This window comes from Sycon ciliatum, chromosome 1, assembly GCF_964019385.1.
Source record: "Sycon ciliatum chromosome 1, ocSycCili1.1, whole genome shotgun sequence".
NCBI lineage: Eukaryota > Metazoa > Porifera > Calcarea > Leucosolenida > Sycettidae > Sycon > Sycon ciliatum.
The window spans coordinates 28460219-28486092 of NC_088643.1; the positions used below are offsets into that span (position 1 = coordinate 28460219).

The window sequence follows — 25874 nt, forward strand, 5'->3', positions numbered from 1 at the left end:
CTGCCAGTGTGTGAGTTTCTGATGGGTGCTGCCAGTGTGTGAGTTTCAGAAGAGTGCTGCCAGTGTGTGAGTTTCAGAAGAGTGCTGCCAGTCCGTGAGTTTCAGAAGAGTGCTGCCAGTGTGTGAGTTTCTGAAGAGTGCTGCCAGTCTGTGAGTTTCAGAAGAGTGCTGCCAGTGTGTGAGTTTCAGAAGAGTGCTGCCAGTGTGTGAGTTTCAGAAGAGTGCTGCCAGTCTGTGAGTTTCAGAAGAGTGCTGCCAGTGTGTGAGTTTCAGAAGAATGCTGCCAGTGTGTGAGTTTCAGAAGAGTGCTGCCAGTCTGTGAGTTTCAGAAGAGTGCTGCCAGTCTGTGAGTTTCAGAAGAGTGCTGCCAGTCTGTGAGTTTCAGAAGAGTGCTGCCAGTCTGTGAGTTTCAGAAGAGTGCTGCCAGTCCGTGAGTTTCAGAAGAGTGCTGCCAGTGTGTGAGTTTCAGAAGAGTGCTGCCAGTCTGTGTCAGTGTGAGTTTCAGAAGAGTGCTGCAAGTCTGTGAGTTTCTGATGGGTGCTGCCAGTCAGCAGAAGAGTGCTGCCAGTCTGTGAGTTTCAGAAGAGTGCTGCCAGTCTGTGAGTTTCAGAAGAGTGCTGCCAGTGTGTGAGTTTCTGATGGGTGCTGCCAGTGTGTGAGTTTCAGAAGAGTGCTGCCAGTGTGTGAGTTTCAGAAGAGTGCTGCCAGTCCGTGAGTTTCAGAAGAGTGCTGCCAGTGTGTGAGTTTCTGAAGAGTGCTGCCAGTCTGTGAGTTTCAGAAGAGTGCTGCCAGTCTGTGAGTTTCAGAAGAGTGCTGCCAGTGTGTGAGTTTCAGAAGAGTGCTGCCAGTGTGTGAGTTTCAGAAGAGTGCTGCCAGTGTGTGAGTTTCAGAAGAGTGCTGCCAGTCTGTGAGTTTCAGAAGAGTGCTGCCAGTCCGTGAGTTTCAGAAGAGTGCTGCCAGTCTGTGAGTTTCAGAAGAGTGCTGCCAGTCTGTGAGTTTCTGATGGGTGCTGGACACCTGTACTACAACAGAGGGAGTGGGAATCAGAAACTAGTATGGTTCTGCACACCGGGCAGGAAAACAGAGGATGTGCATGGTGCATGGAGGTGCATGGTGCATGGATGTGCATGGAGAGACTGACAGTTGCTATTACCATAAAATCCCGCCAGAGCGCCCCTTCCTCCTCGACGCTCTGAGTAGGTTCAGGTGGGGAGGGGCGGATGGGCGAGTCCTAACTTGCCGCATTCAGCACTACATGAAAAAGTACTCACCCTACGAAAACTGTTCGTGCATCTCGTACACGGACCAAAGGTCAAGAGCCAGGAGTCGTACAGACCCGTCAAAACTCATGGTTTGTGCGATCGCTGGTCAAGAGTTTGTGCGCTGTTGCGTACATTTCCAACGGGGTCGAGCACACGTCTGGAGTACAGTATGGCATCACAGACTCATAGGAGGATACAATGAATCACTTCCCTGACAAGAAGTCAGGGAGGGGTGGATGGGAGAGACGGGGCGCTCTGGTAGCGGGATTTTACGGTACTACTATCTGGATGCCAGTAGTACAGCAGAGCCAGTGTGAGTCCGGACCAGGGAGCCCCACACATATTAGCATGTGGCAGGGCTCCCGGGTCTGAGCTGCAGGGCACTGATAGGTAGGTGATGTTGCTGCCAAAGCAGTCCACGAGACTATACTTGTTGGCATGTCTGCACTCGGACAGGAGCTCACTTCGCTCGTTGATACCGTAATACGAAGAGGTGCCCACTGTGAACGTCTTAGAATACGGCGATCATCATGAGCAGCAAGCCTTACAATATCAACAAGTGGAGTGAGCTCGTGTACAAGTGCGGATATGTCAACAAGTATAGTCTCGTGGACAACAATTCCCTACCACTAAACACAGAAAGAAATGATTGTAATTTGGTGACATATTTACTTCTTCCTCGTGGGCATCGCAGTTCCACTGGCGAGCCGTTACTGCAGCTTTTCTTTTCCACAGCTCCAGGAAAACTGATGCTGCAGAGAAAGGAAACAAGGCAAGAAACCATGAGAGTAAAGAATTGAGCAGATATTCAACCTCCATATAAAGTTCATACTTTCAAAAACTGAAAAAAAATATTCCCCACATGTTATACTACTTGTTATTGCCGCCGTTCGTTAGTCAACGAGTCAACCAGCGTTGCGGAGCGTTGCGGAGGACATGAGAGAGGCCGGAATGACTTTCACCACAGTGCGGGATCTCGACCTGGCGACTGAGCGGGCAAGGGACAAACCGACATGGAGAGCGATGGTCTACAACTAATGATACTGAACTAGAACAACGGAAAGATTCATCAAGAGACAGCAGCGGACCGAACATTGGTGTTACACAATATTAATGTTCCATTACGCGCAACTGTGTTATTATTATTATTATTATTATTTGTAAGAAAGGGTTTGCTCCCCACACCGGACCTCGCGCTATTCCGCCGACGTTACTTGACACTTGTCTCACCGTCCAGGAGCGACACTGACTCACGCTGCTATCTGGTGTTCACCAGGTGTTTAACGCGCTGGAAACGGAGCGTCTCTGTAAGTTTGTATCCCTGGTGATGTTTGTGCCTGGAGAACACTATATAAGTGGTGCTCTTCAGGCACAATCTTCCTCAGCCAACTGAAGCTCAACTGATGAGGGGTGAATTCCCCGAAACACTGTGTATTGAGCAGGGAGTGGTGCTTTCTTGCAGGTTTGCCGAGTCGAAGGTTCGATGGACTTCTCGTGTGCTCTGGATGGCAGTCGTGAGTCAGTCAAGTGTCAAGTAACGTCGGCGGAATAGCGCGAGCTCCGGTGTGGGGAGCAAACCCTTTCTTACAAATCATCGCCGAAGTCGCAACCACTACTTCGTATTATTATTATTATTATTATTACGAAGTAGTGGTTGCGACTTCGGCGATGACTTGTAAGAAAGGGTTTGCTCCCCACACCGGAGCTCGCGCTATTCCGCCGACGTTACTTGACACTTGACTGACTCACGACTGCCATCCAGAGCACACGAGAAGTCCATCGAACCTTCGACTCGGCAAACCTGCAAGAAAGTACCACTCCCTGCTCAATACACAGTGTTTCGGGGAATTCACCCCTCATCAGTTGAGCTTGAGTAGGCTGAGGAAGATTGTCCCTGAAGAGCACCACTTATATAGTGCTCTCCAGGCACAAACATCACCAGGGATACAAACTTACAGAGACGCTCCGTTTCCAGCGCGACAAACACCTCGTGAACACCAGCAGCAGGGAGCAGTGCTTTCTTGCAGGTTTGCCGAGTCGAAGGTTCGATGGACTTCTCGTGTGCTCTGGATGGCAGTCGTGAGTCAGTCAAGTGTCAAGTAAAGTCGGCGGAATAGCGCGAGCTCCGGTGTGGGGAGCAAACCCTTTCTTACAAGTCATCGCCGAAGTCACAACCACTACTTCGTACTGTTGTGCCCAGCGCGGGCTTGCGACTAGTTGGTTTGGAGGTGACAGCGTTGCGAATGACCGAGGGTCCTCGACGTCTGTCTCACCGTCCAGGAGCGACACTGACTCACGCTGCTATCTGGTGTTCACGAGGTGTTTGTCGCGCTGGAAACGGAGCGTCTCTGTAAGTTTGTATCCCTGGTGATGTTTGTGCCTGGAGAGCACTATATAAGTGGTGCTCTTCAGGGACAATCTTCCTCAGCCTACTCAAGCTCAACTGATGAGGGGTGAATTCCCCGAAACACTGTGTATTGAGCAGGGAGTGGTGCTTTCTTGCAGGTTTGCCGAGTCGAAGGTTCGATGGACTTCTCGTGTGCTCTGGATGGCAGTCGTGAGTCAGTCAAGTGTCAAGTAAAGTCGGCGGAATAGCGCGAGCTCCGGTGTGGGGAGCAAACCCTTTCTTCTTCTTCTTCTTCTTATTATTATTATTATTATTATTATTATTATTATTATTATTATTATTATTATTATTATTATTATTCAAACAGTAGTTTGGAGGCGGTGGGAAAACAGTTTCGTAATAAGTATTCGCATGCAATGACGCAAATCCACACAATTCAGTAGACACTTCTTTTCTATCAAACGTTTTCTTTCCCTTCTCTTCAGGATAGTACAGGGAATGATGGAAATTTGGAAAAACACATAACTATATAGAAAAATAGAGAAAAAGTCAACACTTCAACATAGGCGATAAAATGACTTAAGTGTGAAAAAAAACTCGAAAACAAAAGCAGCAAGTTGTAGACAAACACGTTGAACACATCAAGAAGCACTTGTCACACTTTCACGAGGTGTGACACCAAACAACTGCAACGATAACACATTCTCCTTCTGTACACATAGTTCTGGATCTAGTTTACGAATATACAGAGCTTCTAACACAGCAAGATGTAACTTAGACCTTCCACGAGTTAAAACCGAAAAGACATCATCACTATACAACTCACGACAATTAGCACTTCCCGACAAATGACGCTTGATGGACGATGTCCGATCATTTAGCTCTGTCACCTTCGACGTTTGCCGTTGTTCTCTTCCGTTGGGCTTGTTGACACCTCCAACGTCCTTTGAATTCATGGTCGTTTTCGTTTGACTCCTCGGTCTTCCTCGTTTCCTCCTCGATCGGACATCGTCCATCAAGCGTCATTTGTCGGGAAGTGCTAATTGTCGTGAGTTGTATAGTGATGATGTCTTTTCGGTTTTAACTCGTGGAAGGTCTAAGTTACATCTTGCTGTGTTAGAAGCTCTGTATATTCGTAAACTAGATCCAGAACTATGTGTACAGAAGGAGAATGTGTTATCGTTGCAGTTGTTTGGTGTCACACCTCGTGAAAGTGTGACAAGTGCTTCTTGATGTGTTCAACGTGTTTGTCCACAACTTGCTGCTTTTGTTTTCGAGTTTTTTTTCACACTTTAGTCATTTTATCGCCTATGTTGAAGTGTTGACTTTTTCTCTATTTTTCTATATAGTTATGTGTTTTTCCAAATTTCCAACATTCCCTGTACTATCCTGAAGAGAAGGGAAAGAAAACGTTTGATAGAAAAGAAGTGTCTACTGAATTGTGTGGATTTGCGTCGTTGCATGCGAATACTTATTATTATTATTATTATTATTATTATTTCTCCTTTATTCACTTCTTTCGAAGGCGATAAGCCAGACCCACCGGGAAATATTTCCATGGGTGGGACAGCAAAAAGAAAGTGAAAAAACAAAAACAAAAAAAAATAAATAAATAAAACCTAAAAACCAAAGGGACAAGAACTAGTTGAAGGAAGAGGAAGAAAGGAAAGAAACTCAATCCGAACTCCAACATCAAAACAATAATAAAGAATTTGCAGCAACAGGCAAAATACATCAACCAATGAAGGGAGTAGTAACAAAGGAAATATCAGTCTTTATCAGTCGTTATTCAAGTCTCTTAGCTATTGAACATGCAAACGCAGCAGAGGTGCATCTACATGTTAAGGATAGTTCTCAGTATTTTAATCGAACCTTGTATAGCCTCCTGTTGCACAATAGCCAGGTCTCCTCCCTGCACAGTCCGAAGGCATTGAGGAGTCTCCCCCACCAAGCCTCCCAGGGCACCGACAACCACAGGGACCACGTCAACCTGGTTGAGGGACCAAATCCTCGAAATCTCCCGCTTCAAATCATAATATTTCGAGCGCTTTTCAGCCATTTTCTTATTGATGTTGTTCTCACCAGGAACGCTGATGTCTATAATGTAGGCGATGCGCTCCTTGTCATCAACAAGGAGCAGATCGGGCCTGTTTGCTGATAGTTTCAGGTCAGTTGGGACCGAATACTCCCAATAGAGGCGATACTGATTACTCTTGACCAATGCCTTGAGCTGGTGGTCGAATCGTGAAGCACCAGTAGGTAGATCTCGTGCTTTACACATTTCGAAGTGCACATACTTTACTATCCGGTTATGTCGTTCAATGTAACTGGTCCGAGCCAGAACTGGGCAGGCACTGACAATGTGGTCAATTGTTTCTAAGCTGCCCTTGCAAAGCCTGCAATTGGCATCAGTTCGAGGAATTGACTTCATTATGGCGTATTGGTAATTTTTCGTTTTGAGGGATTGGTCTTGTGCTGCCATAATCATGCCTTCAGTTGAAGGTTTCAGTGTCCTTGATTTCAACCACATGAAGGTAAGCTCCTTATCTAGGCGATTCTCCTCCAATCGGCTCCAATACCTCCCATGCAGCGGCATAGTGGAAAGTGTTTTGGATTTTCGCTCAGCGCACGCTTGTTTAATGGTATGCTTATTGGGTAAAGCTGGTCCAGCTGCTGGCAGATCCAAACTCGACAGGAACTTAGCGGCCTTTGCAGTTATTGAGTGGCTTTTTGTTGTAGGTTTTTGTTGATGATACTGATAAAGCAGGCTTATTCTGTCTATTGGGCTGGTACTCATGTAGCGGGCCAGGCCACACATGCTCCGGCCGTGCATATCCTCACAAGAGACCAAGCCCCGGCCTCCATCTCCCCTCTTCATGTAGAGCCTGTTGACTGAGGCTTTGGGGTGGTGAAATCCAGACGCAGTCAAGGCTGATCTTGTCACTCGATCTGTGGTCTTGATTTCAGCCTCGGTCCAATTTACGATTCCATAACTATATGTCATAACCGGCAGAGCATACGTATTGATGGCCTTGATCATGTTTCGCGCATTCAATCCACTGTTAAGAAGCAAATACAATCTCTTTTTGTATTCTGCAGTGAGTTGCGTCTTGAGCTTCGGGTGAGGTATCATGGCTGCTTGCACTACTCCAAGGTACTTGTATGTTTCATTGAGTCGTAGCGACTCTGCAATGGTCTCATCGCCAACCTGGATAGAGCATCCTTCATCTGGTTTTCCTCTCCTGACGTGCAGCACGGCACACTTGGCCGGGTTGAGATTCATGCCGATGTCATCACCAACGCCACACACGGTAGACACGAGGGTAGTCACATCCTTTGTAGTTTTCCCATAGAGTTTAATGTCGTCCATGTACCAAGAGTGATTGATAGACAACTCGGCGTCTCTGCAGCTGACTCTGTATCCCAAAGGCAATCGGTTGAGCTCAAAACTGATTGGGTTTAGCGCCAGGCAAAACAGTAACGGGGATAATGTGTCACCTTGAAATATGCCTCTTCTTATTGAAATGTTGCCGGTAGTGACCCTGCATCTTCCCTGGTCGCATATGTGCATTGTCGTTCTCCAGTTCCGCATGCTACGAGCAATAGTTGTGACCAAAGACGGGTGGAATCGATACATCGTCAAAGCATGTAGAATCCATTCATGCGACACACTATCAAATGCCTTTTTGAAGTCCAGGTATGCCATGACCAGATTTTTTTTTTTTTTTTATTATTATTATTATTATTATTATTATTATTATTAAAAGTAGAAAGGAAAAGGACATTGGCTCAATACCCGAGTTTCAAATTATTATTATTATTATTATTATTATTATTATTATTATTATTAACTAGTTTGAGGGAAAGAGACAAACGGGAAAAGTCTGAAGAAAAAATTGACTGTCACCACCAGGACTCGAACCAGGGACCCTCGCTTGTAGCCAGCGATGCTCTAACCACTGAGCTATGGTGTAGTCGTCATCCCAGCAGAGGCCGTTCAACATTTTCTTCAGACTTCGTAACTCACACTTCCTGTGAATCCACACAGGCGGGTGGGACGCAGCCCTCACTGTAACCCACACACTTCACGTACAAACTAGCACGCGGGGAGCCCCAAGTCATAAAATATTAACTGGTTTGAGGGAAAGAGACAAACGGGAAAAGTCTGAAGAAAAAATTGACTGTCACCACCAGGACTCGAACCAGGGACCCTCGCTTGTAGCCAGCGATGCTCTAACCACTGAGCTATGGTGTAGTCGTCATCCCAGCAGAGGCCGTTCAACATTTTCTTCAGACTTCGTAACTCACACTTCCTGTGAATCCACACAGGCGGGTGGGACGCAGCCCTCACTGTAACCCACACACTTCACGTACAAACTAGCACGCGGGGAGCCCCAAGTCATAAAATATTAACTGGTTTGAGGGAAAGAGACAAACGGGAAAATTATTATTATTATTATTATTATTAGTCCACCACAAGTTACAAGAATTGAGCAGATATTCACCCTCCAAATGCTCATACTTCAAAAACTGAATAAAAATATTGTTAAAAGAAAGGACCAACATGTTGCATGTTATCCATAGTCAGTGTGTTATACTACTTGTTACTGCGGGGGGGGGGGGGGGGGGGGGGGGGGTTCGTTACTCCACTACAACCCCCCCCCCCCATTCTACATGTAGTTTAGTACGAAGAGATAGTGCCATAGGGTCTGTCTCACTTCGTCTTTGCGTAGCTTCCCCTCTTATTGCTAATCTTTGATAAACATGAGCTTCCAAAGTTGGGTGGTTGTTGTTTCGTGTTCTCGAAGTGTTGAGTGCTCTCACCTTCCCCTTTCTCATGTTATTTCATAACTTAGAACCTTCCAAGTTTGAAGGCTGTGGGTTTGCGCATCCAAGACGTGATAGAGCTTTTAAAACATCAGGTCGTTGAATGTCAGTATCACATCAGTCAGTATTGTGCTAGCTGTTGCACCTTCTGACTGCACAACATCTTGCTTATAACCGTTAGTGTTGGACACAAACTACGGATAAGGCAATGTAAAATATATTGATTGTTTATCGTCAGATTTTCCCGAGAAATCGGGGCGGACGGGAGGTTTTAATTTTATTTTTTATTATGCATTTATGGCTGTAGGGCAGGTGTTCGCAACACCAGTGGATAATGCAAAGTGGAACAACCAACGTTACGTAGAAAAAACGAAGAAAATCAGGCAGCTTATGATCAGTTTCATCAAGAGTACATGAAAACCGGTTTTCACGTACTCTTAATCTTGGTTTCACTTTTCAAGCCCATAGCAACTAAGTTATGGTTCAGTCTGTGGGCTTGACCTTGGAAATCTACGGCCATGCTGATTAGAGGCTGTAGACCGCAGTACATGTATACACACAGTACATTTACCAGTACATACTAAAAAATAAAATAATTCGGCGGGGAAGGTGAAAATTTGGGGCGGGCGCGGACGATAAACAATCATTTTTTTTACTTGGCCTAACATGTAACATGTTTGTCCTTTCTTTTAATCTTAATCTTTGGTTCTATCGGAAAAAAATATTGTGATCGACAATTAGCATTTTAAGTCGTACTTTCATTGACTTATGGCTTGGCTTTCTCATGTTCTCATGTGTGGCATCAAGCCCTAGGTGTTCTGTAAAACACAGCAGCAGCATGGTATCGAATCACAAATTGTGACATTGATAATGTCGCTGTAGAACAGTGGCGAGTCTGAAGTTCTGGTATAGGTACGGCCCTGAGTGACCGGCTTTAAGTGCAACCATTGCCGGTGTTCGACAGGGCTGTCTTCTATCTCCTATCCTCTTCAATCTATTTCTGGAGCATGATATCGGTCTGAGGCTTTGGATAATTTTGATGGATTAGGGCAGACTGGAGGTTTTCCATCACCAACTTGAGGTCAATGTGACAACAACGTTTCCGACTCACATTGAAAGACCATAAGGACCACTTCCAGAATAACCTGCTGCCCTGTCTGTTGTATAGTTCAAACTACAGGGGCGTCACCGGACGGACCCCTTCACAGGGGGGTGCACAGGAATTTTGCACAGGAAAACACGAAAAAGTTCGCTGATACTAGTGAGCTGGCCAGACGCTTTCCTTTTTCGAGAAGACGACACTTTTGAGAGGAAACAGCTCCAAAGACTATCAGGATTCCACCTGTACAAGGCCAAAGGATGCAGCGCTGTGCACACGTACAATCGGTCATGTACATGCACTCGCTACATGCACTCACGCGATCGCGGCAGACAAGTACAACTAGTTTTAGTGCATGCAGTTTATTAGTAGATTCTACCAGCACTACACTTTTCATAACCAGGAGCTCGCAAAAAAACAAAGTCGATTTTTAGGGGGGGGGGGGGTGCACGTGCCCCCCGTGCCCATCACGGGTGACGCCCCTGAACTAAATGTTGTATTTTTGTTTTCAGGTACCTGGGTGGTGATGTCTGGACTCATGGTAAGCCAAACAGAGTGGCTGGGCTTTTTTTAGGGTTCTTAGCTAGCCATACTGGAAGCCTCATTCGGTTTGGAATGCAATCACTAGTACTCCAGGGGGGTGGTTCTCGAAAATGGCCTGATAGATTTTCTTCATTTCTTCAATAAGCACAGCCAGCTACGTGGTTCATATGCTAGACATTACAAGTAGATAGTTCTCTTTGAATCAATGTGAAATACCTCTTCGAATCAATGTGAAATACCTCTTTGAATCAATGTGAAATACCTCTTTGAATCAATGTGAAATACCTCTTTGAATCAATGTGAAATACCTCTTTGAATCAATGTGAAATACCTCTTTGAATCAATGTGAAATACCTAGGAGCATCGTTTACTGAATCCCAATATTGGCTGACATGTGCGGTGGACCAAAACCTTATCAAGTTATGGTGAAACATAATGGGCCCGGAGTTTTCATTCAACATTTGCAGAGGTATACCTTGTTATGAATGCGAAGAGTCTTCAAAGTTATAACCCCCTGCAGCAACAAGATCAAGACATCTTCCCAAGTGCATTCAGTCGTGTCGAGCTCAAGCTCAAGAGTGACAGTATGTTCTTTTACGACTCCAGTGTTTCTGTATGTGCTTATCACATTACACTACATGTATGCACCGGCCCAATCAGTGACCGGTTTTTGCATTTATCAGATGGACCCGGCATCTCAGATGAAAAGTGGGGTAGCCACGGCTGGTCCCAGTCACCCCTGCTCCAATGTTGCTGAGCATTGCATGCATATTATCATCATTCACAGCAAAGTGGCAGGAAATGGTGGAGACCTCTGCTGCCTTCCTTCAGATTGATATACACTCAAACGTCTCTTATCCAGACGCCGCAGATACGGACACATCTCCCTACCAGGCACCTTCAGCTTGATTTCATATGGCAAAAATGCTTCGAATTTGGGGGTTTTTTGAACTTTTTTGTATGTACAAGGGCTTATATGTCACTGCCGGCCTGTGATTTTTATCAATGGATTCTTTTTGTATCCTGAACATGTGCAATGTGTGCCAAATAAACTTCTTCAAAAAATGATATGATACAGGGTAGATGAGTTATCCTGAGATACGGGCAAATCTGAGATACGGGCAGTGCCCGGTCCCAAGGTGCCCGGATAAGAGACATCCGAGTGTACTCAAGTACATTGTAGTCAGGCCAATGCTCATCCTCCTCAGTCATGCCTCAGTCATGCTACATTTGTCGGGTGGGTTTACATTGAGTGCACACATCCAAGAAGTATTGGCAGGCCTGGCGGAACCGGTCCAGTTGCCGGGTCTGGCTCCGGCCGGACCGACATTTTGGCCACCAACACGTGAGGTGGTGATGTGCACCTGCCATATCATGCACAATGCATGCACAATGCATGAACAATGCATGAAGGGCTACGGTATGGCCGCACCAATCAAGAACGACTTGCGCCGCCGGTGCTGACCGGTACAGGCTTGCCACGCACTTCCGCCGGTGCTGACCGGTACAGGCTTGCCAAGCACTTCCGCCGGTGCTGACCAGTACAGGCTTGCCAAGCACTTCCGCCGGTGCTGACCGGTACAGGCTTGCCAAGCACTTACCCCACAGACATAAGAACAGGCCATAGAGAAGTGTTGCCTCATTGTCAAACACATGAGCACTCTGCCAGAGACAGAAAAAGATGCACGGTGCATAAACATTTAAACATTGTAACATTGTGATTTACAACTTGTTAGCCAAGACCGTTTTGCGATGAAAAGGTTATCAGACAGACTCACCATGTTTGCTCAGTGATCCAAGCTATTGAGTATTGCAATGGAAGCATTCAACGTTTTGTGGACTGATTCACTCTACTAATTACCAGGATAAAAGCATTGAATAGGTGCATGTATGTTGAAATTCATTCCATATGTGCTGCTTGATGGGCATCTCTGCATACTACACTAAGAGCCCCAAACAGTTCTCAATTGCAAAGTTTCCTGGCTTGCACAGTATATATTACAATTATTATAAACAACTCCTACTCATCATCCCAACAAAAGGAAACTACCATACCTTCACTGAGAGGCAGATATCAGAGAGCTTCCAGAACTTGCAATGAGCACATGTTGGGCACATGACATGTGCACTGTGACAGATTGTCAAACTTTGTCCATTCAACAGGAAACACAGAAGAACATAAGAACCAGACGCTCAGAAAATGAACACCACAAACTACAACGAACATGTACAAAGTATGTGTTGGGTCGCTGAGACTGGTTACCAGGGCAACTGGTCTGCACTCATGCCTCCCTCTAGCTCTCTTGCATGCAGTCACTGACTCTTTTTCTCTCGGTTCGGTTTCATCATGTAGTAGATCGACTCTCCCTCTCCCATCTCTCATCTCCCATCTATCTCTCCCTTATTGTCTCCTCCAATACCAATGCCCTCCCCAGGCTACCTCCTCCTTTGCTTGTTGTGAATGCTGACCACATGAATGATGACAGTGCAACAGTGGCGCCTAACATGGGGCTCAACCCATGAACAAAACCCGAATTGAGAAATTAGAAGTTCTTCATCGCCGTATCCTTCGTATAATATTTCGTACAGACCGGTGCGATTCAAACTCAGACTTGTATGCTGCTGCATCAACTACCACTTTGCAACACGATCTTGATGCTTCTAAGTGCACCCTGGCACATTCTATTTTTCTTGACCAGCGCCCTGCTAATTTACAGTCGCTTAATTGATTTAAGTCAGGTGGTACCACCGGAAGCTGCGTTCGTCTCCTCCTAGCTAGGTCTACCCTATTCGTAAATTCCCCTTTCTTTTCCGCCGACTCCACATGGCTCCAACTGCCTCCCAGTGTTAGACAAGCTCCGGATACAGTCAACTTCGCGTATAACGACACTTGGCGGGGCATCAGAAAAGTGTCCTTATTCGCGAAGTGCCGTTATACCCAAAGTCTCATTATATGTATTACAGCAAGATGGGACTTTCCTCTGGGCATGGAAATTCTGTCGTTATTCGCGAATTGTCGTTATATCCGCAGTCGTTATTCGCGAAGTTGACTGTATGCCAAATTCCGTACCCTTGTCAGACAGCACTTCAGTATCTTCCAGTAAACAAAATCACAGTCACCGCTTCCGCTGAATAGCCCGCTGGGCATCCCATTGCTTTGTAAGTTGCTAATCCCTTCCTTTTTGTGTACATGCTTTTCATTTTCTTTTTCCTCTTCTTCCATGGTTGGTTTCACCCTCTCCTCGATTCAATTGGCTGTCTTGACATGCTACGAGATGCAGAAATATACTTCCTTCGTATACAAAAACTTGGCGACTTTTTGTTTTTTGAAGGCTGCGCACAGCTCTGGAATTGTTCCGTTTGACTTGGAATAACACTCGTGGCATTGTCTGGCCTGTTTACAAGCTATATACAAAGAAAAAAGCAACTCGGACGAATGAGATTGAGTTTATTCAGAGTCTTCGTCGCTCGTGTCATTGTCACCTGACGACGCTGACTCTGCATCGCCAACAGTCGCTGCTTCGGCGCGCATTTTGTTCAGCTTGTCAGCTGCAGTGATGATCCGACGCTGGACATTGGCTACGTCCTCTTCATCTCCAGAGCTGTGTACGAATCGGTGTCGACTATGTTCAGTCGTTCCAACCCGCGACCTCCATTATGCCATGAAACGAGTCGTTCAAGCACATCCACACGCTTTGCATTTTCTCGGCAAGATAATCCTCCCAGCATTCTACAACGGCTTCGAGGAGGTCCCTGCGATTCCCCTTGGTGACAAAGGAGACGTCTGACTGGAGAAAAGCGAAGAAAGCTAGGTCATCGACATTCCGATCCGGAGTTGCACGACTACTGAAATGACTACTGAAATGTTTCATCTTGCCGTGCGAGCGGAACAGCTTTGTGTTCTCACGCTGCGTATGAGGCCACGCACCGTGAGTACGAGCCTGGCCAGCTTCAGGGCAGCAAGTGCCGCGTGACTCCGTGTTCCAGCCGCGAGCTCTACTTCGTCACTGTGTCAGTTTCGAGCAAGTAAGTGTAAGTTTTTTTTCATTTGACTCGTGAGTTCCTGTCGGCGACGTCCTTACACGCATGGCTTCCGTGGAGAATCAGTTCGGATCAACCAAAAACTTACCTCGACATGAATGTAAGTTGTCGATGACAGCCTTTGGCGCGTTTCGTTGAGCAGGTTCTTGCTCAAAAACACCGTTGAAAAAAGGCACGAAGTTTTTGTATACGGAGGAAGTATAAATAAAATAAACAAATGAATAAATGCACGGCCCTGAGTCACATGCTCTACCGACTGAGTCAGTAGAGCATAAGGCCCTTGCGTTGGGCGCCAATGCTACCCAGCACAACGATACTCGCTATGGGCACAGATAGTTTGAGGTGTAAGCGAGGGGTAGATAGAGGTCCAGGGTAATTGCATATGCGCCCGCCGTCCATATTTGCCATAGTCAGTAGCTACCGATGCGTAGCCTTCATCTACAGTACCCGTTTTCTCACACCTCCTAAAACTCTCCATACCGATAACGAGAGGAAGAACAATCTCCACTATTGTCGTGCTGTTGCCCTTTGGTGCGTGATGTGAGCTGACTTGACAAATGCGGCAGAAAAGGTCTTACATAGTAGGGTCAGCTACAATAGTGGCTAATCCATAGATGAATGTAATGAAGCCCACAATGGCAGGCGGTATTAGACTCATCGTGTAGTAGCCTACAAGATGACACACAAAAGACACACAGCAAGAACATGGTTGAGCAAGGATTCAACTTCTGAAGCACAACTCAGTCTTGGCCACTCGCCTCAAAGATCACTATAGTGAATGGCTGCTGAAGAGTGTAGGCTAAAGCCGCTAAACCAATCTACCTTAGAACACTCCTCTTCATTTTTTTCATTTAAATGCATACAGCAATGTTGTTATTCAGGGAAAATTCAGCCTGGCCATTCTTTGGCAAGCGAATGCACTGTGACAGGAAAGAGAAACTGTAACCAAAAGCATGCAATACCTTGTTAGGTCTTCATTCAGCTGTGGGTCCGACATCTCTCTCAGCTGTTCAACACTAAACTAGATTCTTCGTCAACTACTATAGGTATTGTTATGGGAGTCCGCTGGCTCATTGTTTATCAAAGTCAGAGTTTTACCTAAAAGAAGATGATACACGTGTAAACGGTAGTTTGCATCTAACGTGGTAGCTCACGCTTTCCTGCAACTTCATGTGCGACTTATGACCGACATATTAGTAAGGATGCAGCTTTGAAACACCACCAACAAACCATCTGTGGCTCCTCTCAAGAAAACAATGGATGTCATGACTGTGACAAAGTGGGATTTGCTTTGCTTCAAACAACCAACTTACCTAGCCATGTGAAGTAGAATGCAACCCGTTCTCCAAAGTAATCCCTGAAAGAGTACAGTGAAAATGAAAATCAGTTCCTGAATGACGACCTACACATTGTCAGGGTATTGGAGTGTTCACTGGCATGTCATGAGGATCTTAGTGGGAGTTAAGGAGTTCCAGAAGATTAGCTGCAATATAAACCAATGCTGTGATCAGTGGCCCCGGCTAGCTATTAGCAATCACAGGGTAATAGACTGGGATATAGGTATGGTGGTGTAAGTGGACACATGCCCCTAATCTATGAAGTGCATACACTGAGCTGGGTGATGTGCAACATGCCAGTCAATACAATGTGTTGGTGACGCATGTGATTTGATGACAGTATGAGGCACAAACACAAATAACTACCAAATGAGATGGGGAGAGAGAGAGAGAGAGAGAGAGAGAGAGAGAGATTGGTTGTAGATTGTGACTCGGGAATACAAGGTACAGGTCCTCCCTCATTATAACGAGTCCGGTTACTACATAAACCCCGTTAGTAAATATAAATCTGAAATCCCCTGGTGAAACGTGGTCTATACAACTGTTTACAGGTCCGGTTACAACATAATCCGTTAGTACCTAAAATCCGTTATAACGACCCTTTGCCCAGGTCCCTGGAGTGCCAAACCCTCAGTATAAGATAATATTGACCATGCAGGACCAAGGCCAAAACACGTAGGATAAAGCAGAAAGAGGAAACGTATTATGTCTATGTATTTATGAATATGAACGATCCTTTGCATCCAAGGAAGAGTTATGTTGGAGTAACTTGGAGATTTTCAATTATCTTATAACGAGTTGAAGCATCGATAATTTATGTTGTATCGAGGGTAGCCCCGGTAAGTATGAAGTAGTGCCTATTTCACCTTTAGCTGCAAGTCCTGCTACAAGATAAGTCTCGTTATAAGATAACTTTTTCGATGGCCCAGAGATTATCTACTAACGAGGGAGGACCTGTACTTCCTCCGTATACAAAAACTTCGTGACTTTTTTTCAGCGGTGTTTTTGAGCAAGAACCTGCTCAACGAACCGCGCCAAAGGCTGTCATCGACAACCCACATTCATGTTGAGGTAGGTTTGGTTGATTTCGAACAGATACTCCACGGAAGCCATGCGTGTGAGGACGTTGCCGACAGGAACTCACGAGTCAAATGACAAAAAAACTAACACTTACTCAAAACTGACACCGTGACGAATTGGAGCTCGCGCCTGGAGCATGCACGGAGTCACGACCCACACGGCACTCGCTGCCCTGAAACTGGCCAGGCTCGTACTTGCGGTGCGCGGCCCCATACGCAGCGTGAGAACATAAATCGGTTCCGCTCGCACGGAAAGATGAAACATTTCAGTAGTCATTTCAGTAGTCGTGCAACTCCGGATCGGAATGTCGACGACCTAGCTTTCTTCGCTTCTCTCCAGTCAGACGTCTCCTTTGTCACCAAGGGGAATCGCAGGGACCTCCTCGAAGCCGTTGTAGAATGCTGGGAGGATTATCTTGCCGAGAAAATGCAAAGCGTGTGGATGTGCTTGAACGACTCGTTTCATGGCATAATGGAGGTCGCGGGTTGGAACGACTGAACATAGTCGACACCGATTCGTACACAGCTCTGGAGATGAAGAGGACGTAGCCAATGTCCAGCGTCGGATCATCACTGCAGCTGACAAGCTGAACAAAATGCGCGCCGAAGCAGCGACTGTTGGCGATGCAGAGTCAGCGTCGTCAGGTGACAATGACACGAGCGACGAAGACTCTGAATAAACTCAATCTCATTCGTCCGAGTTGCTTTTTTCTTCGTATATAGCTTGTAAACAGGTTAGACAATGCCACGAGTGTTATTCCAAGTCAAACGGAACAATTCCAGAGCTATGCGCAGCCTTCAAAAAAAGTCACGAAGTTTTTGTATACGGAGGAAGTAACTGTTATAATTATACAGTGTCAGTGTCAGTGGGCTACTCCGTAGGTGACATGCATGTGTACCTGATTGTATGCAATGGTTGATATTTATACCAGCAAGAGAACGTAGCCCATGTTACAGCCAGCTCCTGTAGAAAAGGATAGACGCGCAACAGAGCAGTCACATCCGGCCACAAGTACTTAAGTACTGCTGGCACCCTGAGTACTTTGCATGCACATTTCAAACACAAAATCCTTCATGCATACTATACCCTGGATACGAAATCTGATGTTGAACCCTGGCTTATACGGCCGTAAGCACCTGCTTTTATACGCGACGTTACGGTATTGCACGCTGTGCAGTCAATCCGTACCTTGGAGCGGACACAAGCTCCACACAAAAACCTGCCAACTTGCTGAGTGTGACCTTAGTAGACTAAGGTTCTCACACGGTACAAACTTCGTTGCACTCTGCCATGCGATTTTCCTTTCCCTGCCTGTAAAATCAAGGTGGGGCGCTCTCGCGAGACGGGGTACTCTCGCGAGACTGGGCGCTCTGGCGGTACTTTACGGTACATGCACATTTTACATGATTTTGTAGCTGGCTCTACTGTGTGAGCCAGTGCGTTGGGGGTCTGTATGCATGCTTGATGAAAAAAACGGCAGCAAATCATTTTGGTATTGGCCAGGAGATCAGGAGATGTGTAAAAAACAACAGAAAATCGGGACATCTCCCGGCTGATCGGGAGACTTGGCACCAAACAAATGTACCTAGCACATCCACAGGACCACTAAGGGTATGTTTGATTTGTCGGATCTGGATACAGATCAATCGAATCCACTCAATATGTGCACGTTCGTTTCAACGAATCCGGATCCAGATCCAACGGATTTGGATCCGACCAACCCTACTCCGGTAGCAGGGTTGACTAGATCCACCAGATTCTATTTTTGTCAAAAACTACTCTATACGTGATACTTGTACAACATGTGGGAATAAAGCGAGGATGCAGAAATATCGTTGCTTTCTCTGATGGAAACCCTCAAAATCACTAAAATTCCAGATTCGATCAAGGGCAGCGTTTGGACTTAAGTGGATCCAAAGGATGCATTCACTTGACCTGGGTTCCGGATCCAACCAATCGAACATACCCTAAATAGCTCCACACAGACCAGATCACATGCATAGCAGCCGCATCTCACCTCTCTCGGGCATGTGTTCTTAGTGTCCCAATTGATCATGTCCATGGACTCTGCGAGATCTGCCTTACCCTGAAGAAGCAAAACAAAAAAAAGATTAAATCTCTGGCTGAAGCCTTTTGCCGGTAGTTTGCTGCAATAAGAAACAGTACTGGAAGTGGGTAAAAGGTGTGCCTACTCCTGATGAAGAGTGGGGTTGTCATGGTTACAGTAGTGTGTGCACTCTACTAACCTGATGAAGAGTGGGGTTGTAGTGTGTGCACTCTACTAACCTGATGAAGAGTGGGGTTGTAGTGTGTGCACTCTACTAACCTGATGAAGAGTGGGGTTGTAGTGTGTGCACTCTACTAACCTGATGAAGAGTGGGGTTGTAGTGTGTGCAATCTACTAACCTGATGAAGAGTGGGGTTGTAGTGTGTGCACTCTACTAACCTGATGAAGAGTGGGGTTGTAGTGTGTGCACTCTACTAACCTGATGAAGAGTGGGGTTGTAGTGTGTGCACTCTACTAACCTGATGAAGAGTGGGGTTGTAGTGTGTGCACTCTACTAACCTGATGAAGAGTGGGGTTGCAGTAGTGTGTGCACTCTACTAACCTGATGAAGAGTGGGGTTGTAGTGTGTGCACTCTACTAACCTGATGAAGAGTGGGGTTGTAGTGTGTGCACTCTACTAACCTGATGAAGAGTGGGGTTGCAGTAGTGTGTGCACTCTACTAACCTGATGAAGAGTGGGGTTGCAGTAGTGTGTGCACTCTACTAACCTGATGAAGAGTGGGGTTGTAGTGTGTGCACTCTACTAACCTGATGAAGAGTGGGGTTGCAGTAGTGTGTGCACTCTACTAACCTGATGAAGAGTGGGGTTGCAGTAGTGTGTGCACTCTACTAACCTGATGAAGAGTGGGGTTGTAGTGTGTGCACTCTACTAACCTGATGAAGAGTGGGGTTGTAGTGTGTGCACTCTACTAACCTGATGAAGAGTGGGGTTGTAGTGTGTGCACTCTACTAACCTGATGAAGAGTGGGGTTGTAGTGTGTGCACTCTACTAACCTGATGAAGAGGGAATGCAGCAGTGTATGATCTGTTATCCAGTAACTGGCTGATACCTAAGTGTTGATGAAGATGATGATGATGATGATGATGATGATGATGATGATGGAAATAATGACAGCAGTAGCGGTGGCGACCACAACGACAATGATGATGACAACGATGATGTCAGCATCGGTGGCAGCAGCAAGGGTGACGACGACGACCACAACAACAGCAGCAGCAGCAGCAGCAATAACAAAACCGGGAACAAACACGATGATCAAGTTTGTGGTGTTCAAGCAAGAACTGCATGACATCACCGTCGAGACATGCTAATGCAGTGCACAACTAGAGCGCGTGTATGCATGCACATGCATACACGCATGCATACATATAATGATGTACATACACAATAGCGAGAGTTCCCAGATTGTCTGAGGATTGCCTTAGCTTGGCTATGTGCATGAAACACAGCGTTACAACAATGACCTAGCCGGTTGTCTCTGTTCTCTTCTGCCTTTGTGCTTTATGTACATGCATACATACGCACACGGCACACACACCCACACACACACACAGCACACACACGCACACACACACACACACACACACACACACACACACACACACACACACAGCACACACACACACAGACACACACACACACATGTGCGCGCGCCCGTGGTAAATGCATAACACCATAAATCCCTAATACGTGTTAACACGCATGAACCTCAATATCACAGACCCAGTGGAGAGCACACAAAGATATCGAGGATTGATGGGGTGCTGGGCAACCGAATCTGGCATATGATAGCAGGTAGGACAATACACAGACGAGGTGCAGTGCCCATGATAGGGCGAAGTGCTGACGGTTAGGGGGCAGAAGTTTGGGCGTACGAGTGTGATGGCAGAAAGCCGTGGTAGATTGCCAGATGAGAGGGGAAAGCTGGCCCAGCACTCCTATTTTATTATTGTCTTTTACCACAATAATCATCCATAGATGGGGTGAGGTGGATGGGCCAGAAAGAAGAAAGCTAGTGTTTTTCCCACAAATCAAGCAAAGCATCCTGTAAAACGGCTCATTTGAGCTCCGGTGATATTTTAGCGAAATGAGTGTTTTCGCTAAATTTTGCAGCGCCAATCGAAATTTTGCAGGTGCAGTACAGTGCTAGTCACCTTTTTAAAATATTTATTCTGAAACCCGGATCGCAAAAGTATTTCATCGTGAATTGGTCCTGATTTAGAAAATGCTAAACATTCTACCCGCTAAAATTGACTGTTCTACAGTATATGGAAGTAGCAAAGTAGCCAGCGCAAAATATAGTGTGTGCGCTATGGGTTATGGCCTCTGCTGTGTGCCGCAGCCCGCGTGTAGCTGGCTGGCAAGATCAGGTGAGTTCCGGCATACGCATATAGCGTACAACTGCGGCGTGCGTGTAAATGCTATGTGACATGCATCAATGAACAATGTGTGGTCTGTAGGCTCCCTAGAGACAGCTGGAGCGTGAGGTGATGACTTTTGCAATGTGTTAAAAGGGAAGTACACCCTAAAATCAAAATTTCAAGAGTTGTAGTCTCGGGGTGCTGAGTCGAATGGTCTTGGTCCGAGGAAGCTGAGACTCTCCCTTCCTCCTTTATTCCCAATCGAACTCGTGCACTTCCACCAAAACTGGGTGACTGTGCCCTACTAGATGGAGATTTGTATGCAAAATGTCACTAAAAGCGCCGTTTCGTTCTTATAAAAGCACGGATGACCGTGATTGGTCCATATGTTGTAGTCTTTTGGACGCTGAGTCGACTGGTTTTGGTCCGAAAAGGCTACGATGCAGCGTTCGGCCCTTATTCCCAATCGAACACGGGTGAGTAAGCGGTCACGTGCTCATGCGTACACCAGTCACCTGGTCACCGTGGCTGCAGGGCCAGTGCAGGCTACAGCGTTCCTGTCACTCGAGTTTAACCTTGGCGTGAAAGTTGTAGCCTGCATGAGCACGTGACCGCTTACTCACCCGTTTTCGATTGGGAATAAGGGCCGAACGCTGCATCGCAGCCTTTTCAGACCAAAACAAGTCGACTCAGCGTCTAAAAGACTACAACATATGGGCCGATCGCGGTCATCCGTGCTTTTATAAGAAAGAAACGGCACTTTTAGTGACATTTTGCATACAAATATCCATCTAGTAGGGCGCAGTCACCCAGTTTCGGTGGAAGTGCACGAGTTCGATTGGGAATAAATGAGGAAGGGAGAGTCTCAGCTTCCTCGGACTAAGACCATTCGGCTCAGCACCCTGAAGACTGCAACTGGTGAATATTTGCTATAGGGTATACTTCCCCTTTAACCTACATTAGCGCAAGATTTAATGTGCTCATTTTTTAAATACCGTAACCAGAAAAGTGAAGAAAATACAGAAAATACAGATAATATGCCTGCATCATGTCATACCTAAAGCCCCTGGCTCACTGGAATACTTGGTGCGGTCCAAGATATGAGATACCTGCAACACACATGACCACATCGTAACATTGCCACCCAAGAATATAATTATAACAAATATACAAAGTCAAAGATTCAGTCCGACTGAGGTTTCCGCATCTGCAGGATTACCACCACCCTCAAATCAAGGCGCGTGTGCAACTCCTAAAGCGGTGGGAGGTGAATAGATCAGACCCACCACAAAGTGGTCAAAGACCGAAAATCCCATTCGCTGCATCAATGTTACCTCCTTACATGACACGTGATCGTATCCTAGGAGTTGCCCAATCACCACCTTTCCAGCCGCAGGCATGATTGAGCCATCATGCCCGCTGCCCTTGGCAACACTGACATCACTTCAGGTATGATTGACAATCATGCCCGTGGTCAAGTGGCAACGGGATGTAGCCAATAATATGACAAGGCGCGGGTTTTGAAGAAAGAAGTGGAAGTACTTGTAGAAAGGAATGTCAGTTAACGGGAGGCAGTTTTTTTGTGGTTCTTACTGGCTGTGAGGATGGAGCCTTCTTCCAAGAGATTTCTACCCGTTGTACCCGTTTCTTCTTCCAAGAGATTGTCTACTGAAGTAAAGCGTTTCGCAAGAACATGTTGACTCCGTAATTAGCGCTCGAGTCCCAGAAAGTTCCAGAAAATTCCAAGAAGCCCACCAACTCTTGGTTCAAGTTGGCAGATGCTTTCCGTGGTACATACCACAAAAAAGATTTCTCTTGGGAGAACTCGAGCAAAGCTGAACTCAGCGAATTCCTGGTGGCGCTCTACATTGGGGCTCGTTGCCAGGACGAGCAAGAGTTATCAACGTAACAGTCTACTGGACCTTAGAGCGGCATTGTTCAGAAAGCTGCACGATAAGCGCGGAATTGATATCATCAACGACGTGGCTTTCCACCGCGCAAATGCTGCACTCGACGGTAAGCTGAAGCTCCTGAAGAAGGAAGGAGACCTGAAGCCAGTGGTGCACAAGGACATTATCAGTGATGGTGATCTTGAGAAGATAAGGCTCTATTTTCTACATTATAAAACGCACGAGAACCTCAACCTGCACGTGTGGTTTTCAATCACGCTACATCTGGGACTACGCGGACGAGAGCTACAGCACCGCCTCACAAAACGAGACCTTATGAGAGAGTTTGATGAGGACGGCAAACCATTGTGCAAATGTTTTGATCACATTCAATGTTTCGCGCTGATCCTACAATATTGCTGCACTGTGTTGGGTAACGCTCCTGTAATATTGCTGCACTATGTTGGGTAACGCTCCTGTATTAAGTCTTGCGTTACGCTCTACATTCCATGATGCTGTTGTACATGCTGGAAAGAGACCGGCTATTTTTCTTCCCTTTAGATATACTACTATTATTGTGGAACTGGGCGTAGTTCTTTCTTGTTGCATGTTTCTCGCAGTGGTTTTATTGAACAGAGTACTGTAGTATAGTGGAGGTGGGCCTAGTCTGGCCCTAGTCTGGGCGTACCATGCCATGAAATGTTCTCTCTTGTCTTCTTGACTCTTGTTACCTCGTGTGTTCTGGCTGTGACCAGTACAGAGTGACTTTTCACGGAACTGTGCTAGTCTTTGAGTAGACTACGTTCCGTGCGTGTGCATGGGTCAAGTAAGAAAGCCAATCATACACGGTCTGGAGGGCTTGCTGGCTGAATCATGCCCTCTCTCCCAGCCCTCGGGCGGGGAGCTCAGGCATGATTCAGCCATCAAGCCCTCCAGACCGTGTATGATTATAATAATATTATTATACATCATGCCAGGCCAGGGATTTAGCCAGGTCAAAAAGGATCGGAATGGGTTGCTAGTATAATACAGTGGGACACAGGCCTTCGACCATCCAAGTTTATAGACCACCCAGGGAAATTCGACCACTTTTCCTGTGCCCAAACAGGCCCACATATATACTATAAAGAAGAGGCACCTGTGGCGTGTGTTTGTCTGTGTGTTACGCAGAAGCGCTGCGGAGCAGCGCTGCCCTGAGCACGCGAAGCGTGCGAACAGTGTAGCTAGCGGCCGCAGAAGCACTGAGCACGCGAAGCGTGCGAATCGTGTAGCTAGCGGAAGCAGCCACAGAAGCACTGAGCACGCGAAGCGTGCGAATCGTGTAGCCACCACCACGTGCTGAGCACGTGTGCTGTTCATGTACTTGCTTCACCCGCATGCCACGTTCGGCCAGGCAACGCTGGCCGGGTGCTGCTAGTACTAAATACATCAGCCCATGGGAGCCCTAGGTTAGTGCCAAAGCCGGTTGCCAGCTTTCTGATGTTCCACTGTGGATATAGTAGAGGAGTAGTGTGAAGTGTGAGTAGGATCAGTTCTAGGTGATCAGTTCTAGGTGATCAGTTCTAGGTGTACATCATGAGAAAAGCGCTGGACCTGTAATTTGAACTCGGAAGTTGAGCCAATGTAATCATGGATGAAAGGAAGGAAAAAGGGTACGAGTTATGACTGTAGCTGTCCAGCAATGTAACCAGATCGTATACAGTCACCTAGTGTGATAACTGATAACGTGGCACAAAACTGCCAGGAACTTCAGTACTGAGACATACAACGACCTGACACGTAACTCCAACACATCTGTGAGGCGCATACCAACAACCTTGAGAATAGAGAATAGGCACAAAAGTGATCGAAAGCCAGCCCAGCGGTTATCTCCTGTGATCCTTCCACCTGGCCCTTACGTCAACTGGGCTAGTCAGGGGCAGCCTCTGGCTGTCGTGGCTCACAGTGATTTGGGGCATGAACATCTTAGTTAACTCTTTCACTGGGGTAAATAACTCTATGCTTGACACTCGTTCCATATCCTTGCATCGCCTTTTCCTGAACTCCTTCTTGCTTTTCCGGACGCTTTTCCTGACGGCATTCACGAGAGCGATATCAAGACATGGCGATACAATTAATACCTGCTCTTTACTACTCCCCATGTGCTACTATTACAAACATGATATTATTAATTTATTATGTAGTAATATCATTTCAGAATCTGCCCCAAGTCTCGAATAAATGATTTGGATGGTGGGGCTAAGTCATCAAAGCCCTCAGGTGCTACCCACAAACAATGGTAGGCGGCGGCACTGGCACTGTTACTTACTATGGAGGAACGTTGAGACGGCCTGAAGAACGTTTTTGTATTGAAGCTGCCCAAGAAGCTATAGTAAAACAGAAATACACATCAAATCGAAACACACATGCACGTATACACATGTGCTCGCATGCACACACACACACACACACACACACACACACACACACACACACACATACACACACACATACATACATGTACACACACACACACACACACACACACACACACACATACACACACACACACACACACACACATACACACACACACACACACACATACACACACACACACACACACATACACACACACACACATACATGTACACACACACACACACACACACATACACACACACACACAAAACAAGGCTGTGCATTCCGCTAGGGCTGTGCGTAGAAGTAGTATTAACAGAACATGGACAGAACATGGACAGAACATGGACAGAATATCGAGGTCAAGCCAGTAACAGAATATCGAGGTCAAGCCAGTAACAGAATATCGAGGTCAAGCCAGTAACAGAATATCGAGGTCAAGCCAGTAACAGAATATCGAGGTCAAGCCAGTAACAGAATATCGAGGTCAAGCCAGTAACAGAATATCGAGGTCAAGCCAGTAACAGAATATCGAGGTCAAGCCAGTAACAGAATATCGAGGTCAAGCCAGTAACAGAATATCGAGGTCAAGCCAGTAACAGAATATCGAGGTCAAGCCA

General features: G+C 46.3%; 1 protein-coding gene across 1 annotated transcript in view; it reads right to left on the bottom strand.

Annotated features, from left to right (window-relative positions):
• LOC135821519 (anoctamin-7-like) overlaps positions 1-25874 on the bottom strand; it is a 72868-nt gene that overhangs the window by 31292 nt on the left and 15702 nt on the right. The window contains exons 6-15 of the mRNA XM_065334521.1: positions 25163-25220; positions 22023-22074; positions 19598-19653; positions 18554-18622; positions 17435-17499; positions 15433-15476; positions 14698-14788; positions 12134-12224; positions 11680-11740; positions 1935-2014 (exon numbers count right to left, since the gene is read on the bottom strand). Coding sequence (XP_065190593.1) covers positions 1935-2014; positions 11680-11740; positions 12134-12224; positions 14698-14788; positions 15433-15476; positions 17435-17499; positions 18554-18622; positions 19598-19653; positions 22023-22074; positions 25163-25220 — 667 coding nt within the window. The remainder of the gene's footprint in view (positions 1-1934; positions 2015-11679; positions 11741-12133; positions 12225-14697; positions 14789-15432; positions 15477-17434; positions 17500-18553; positions 18623-19597; positions 19654-22022; positions 22075-25162; positions 25221-25874) is intronic.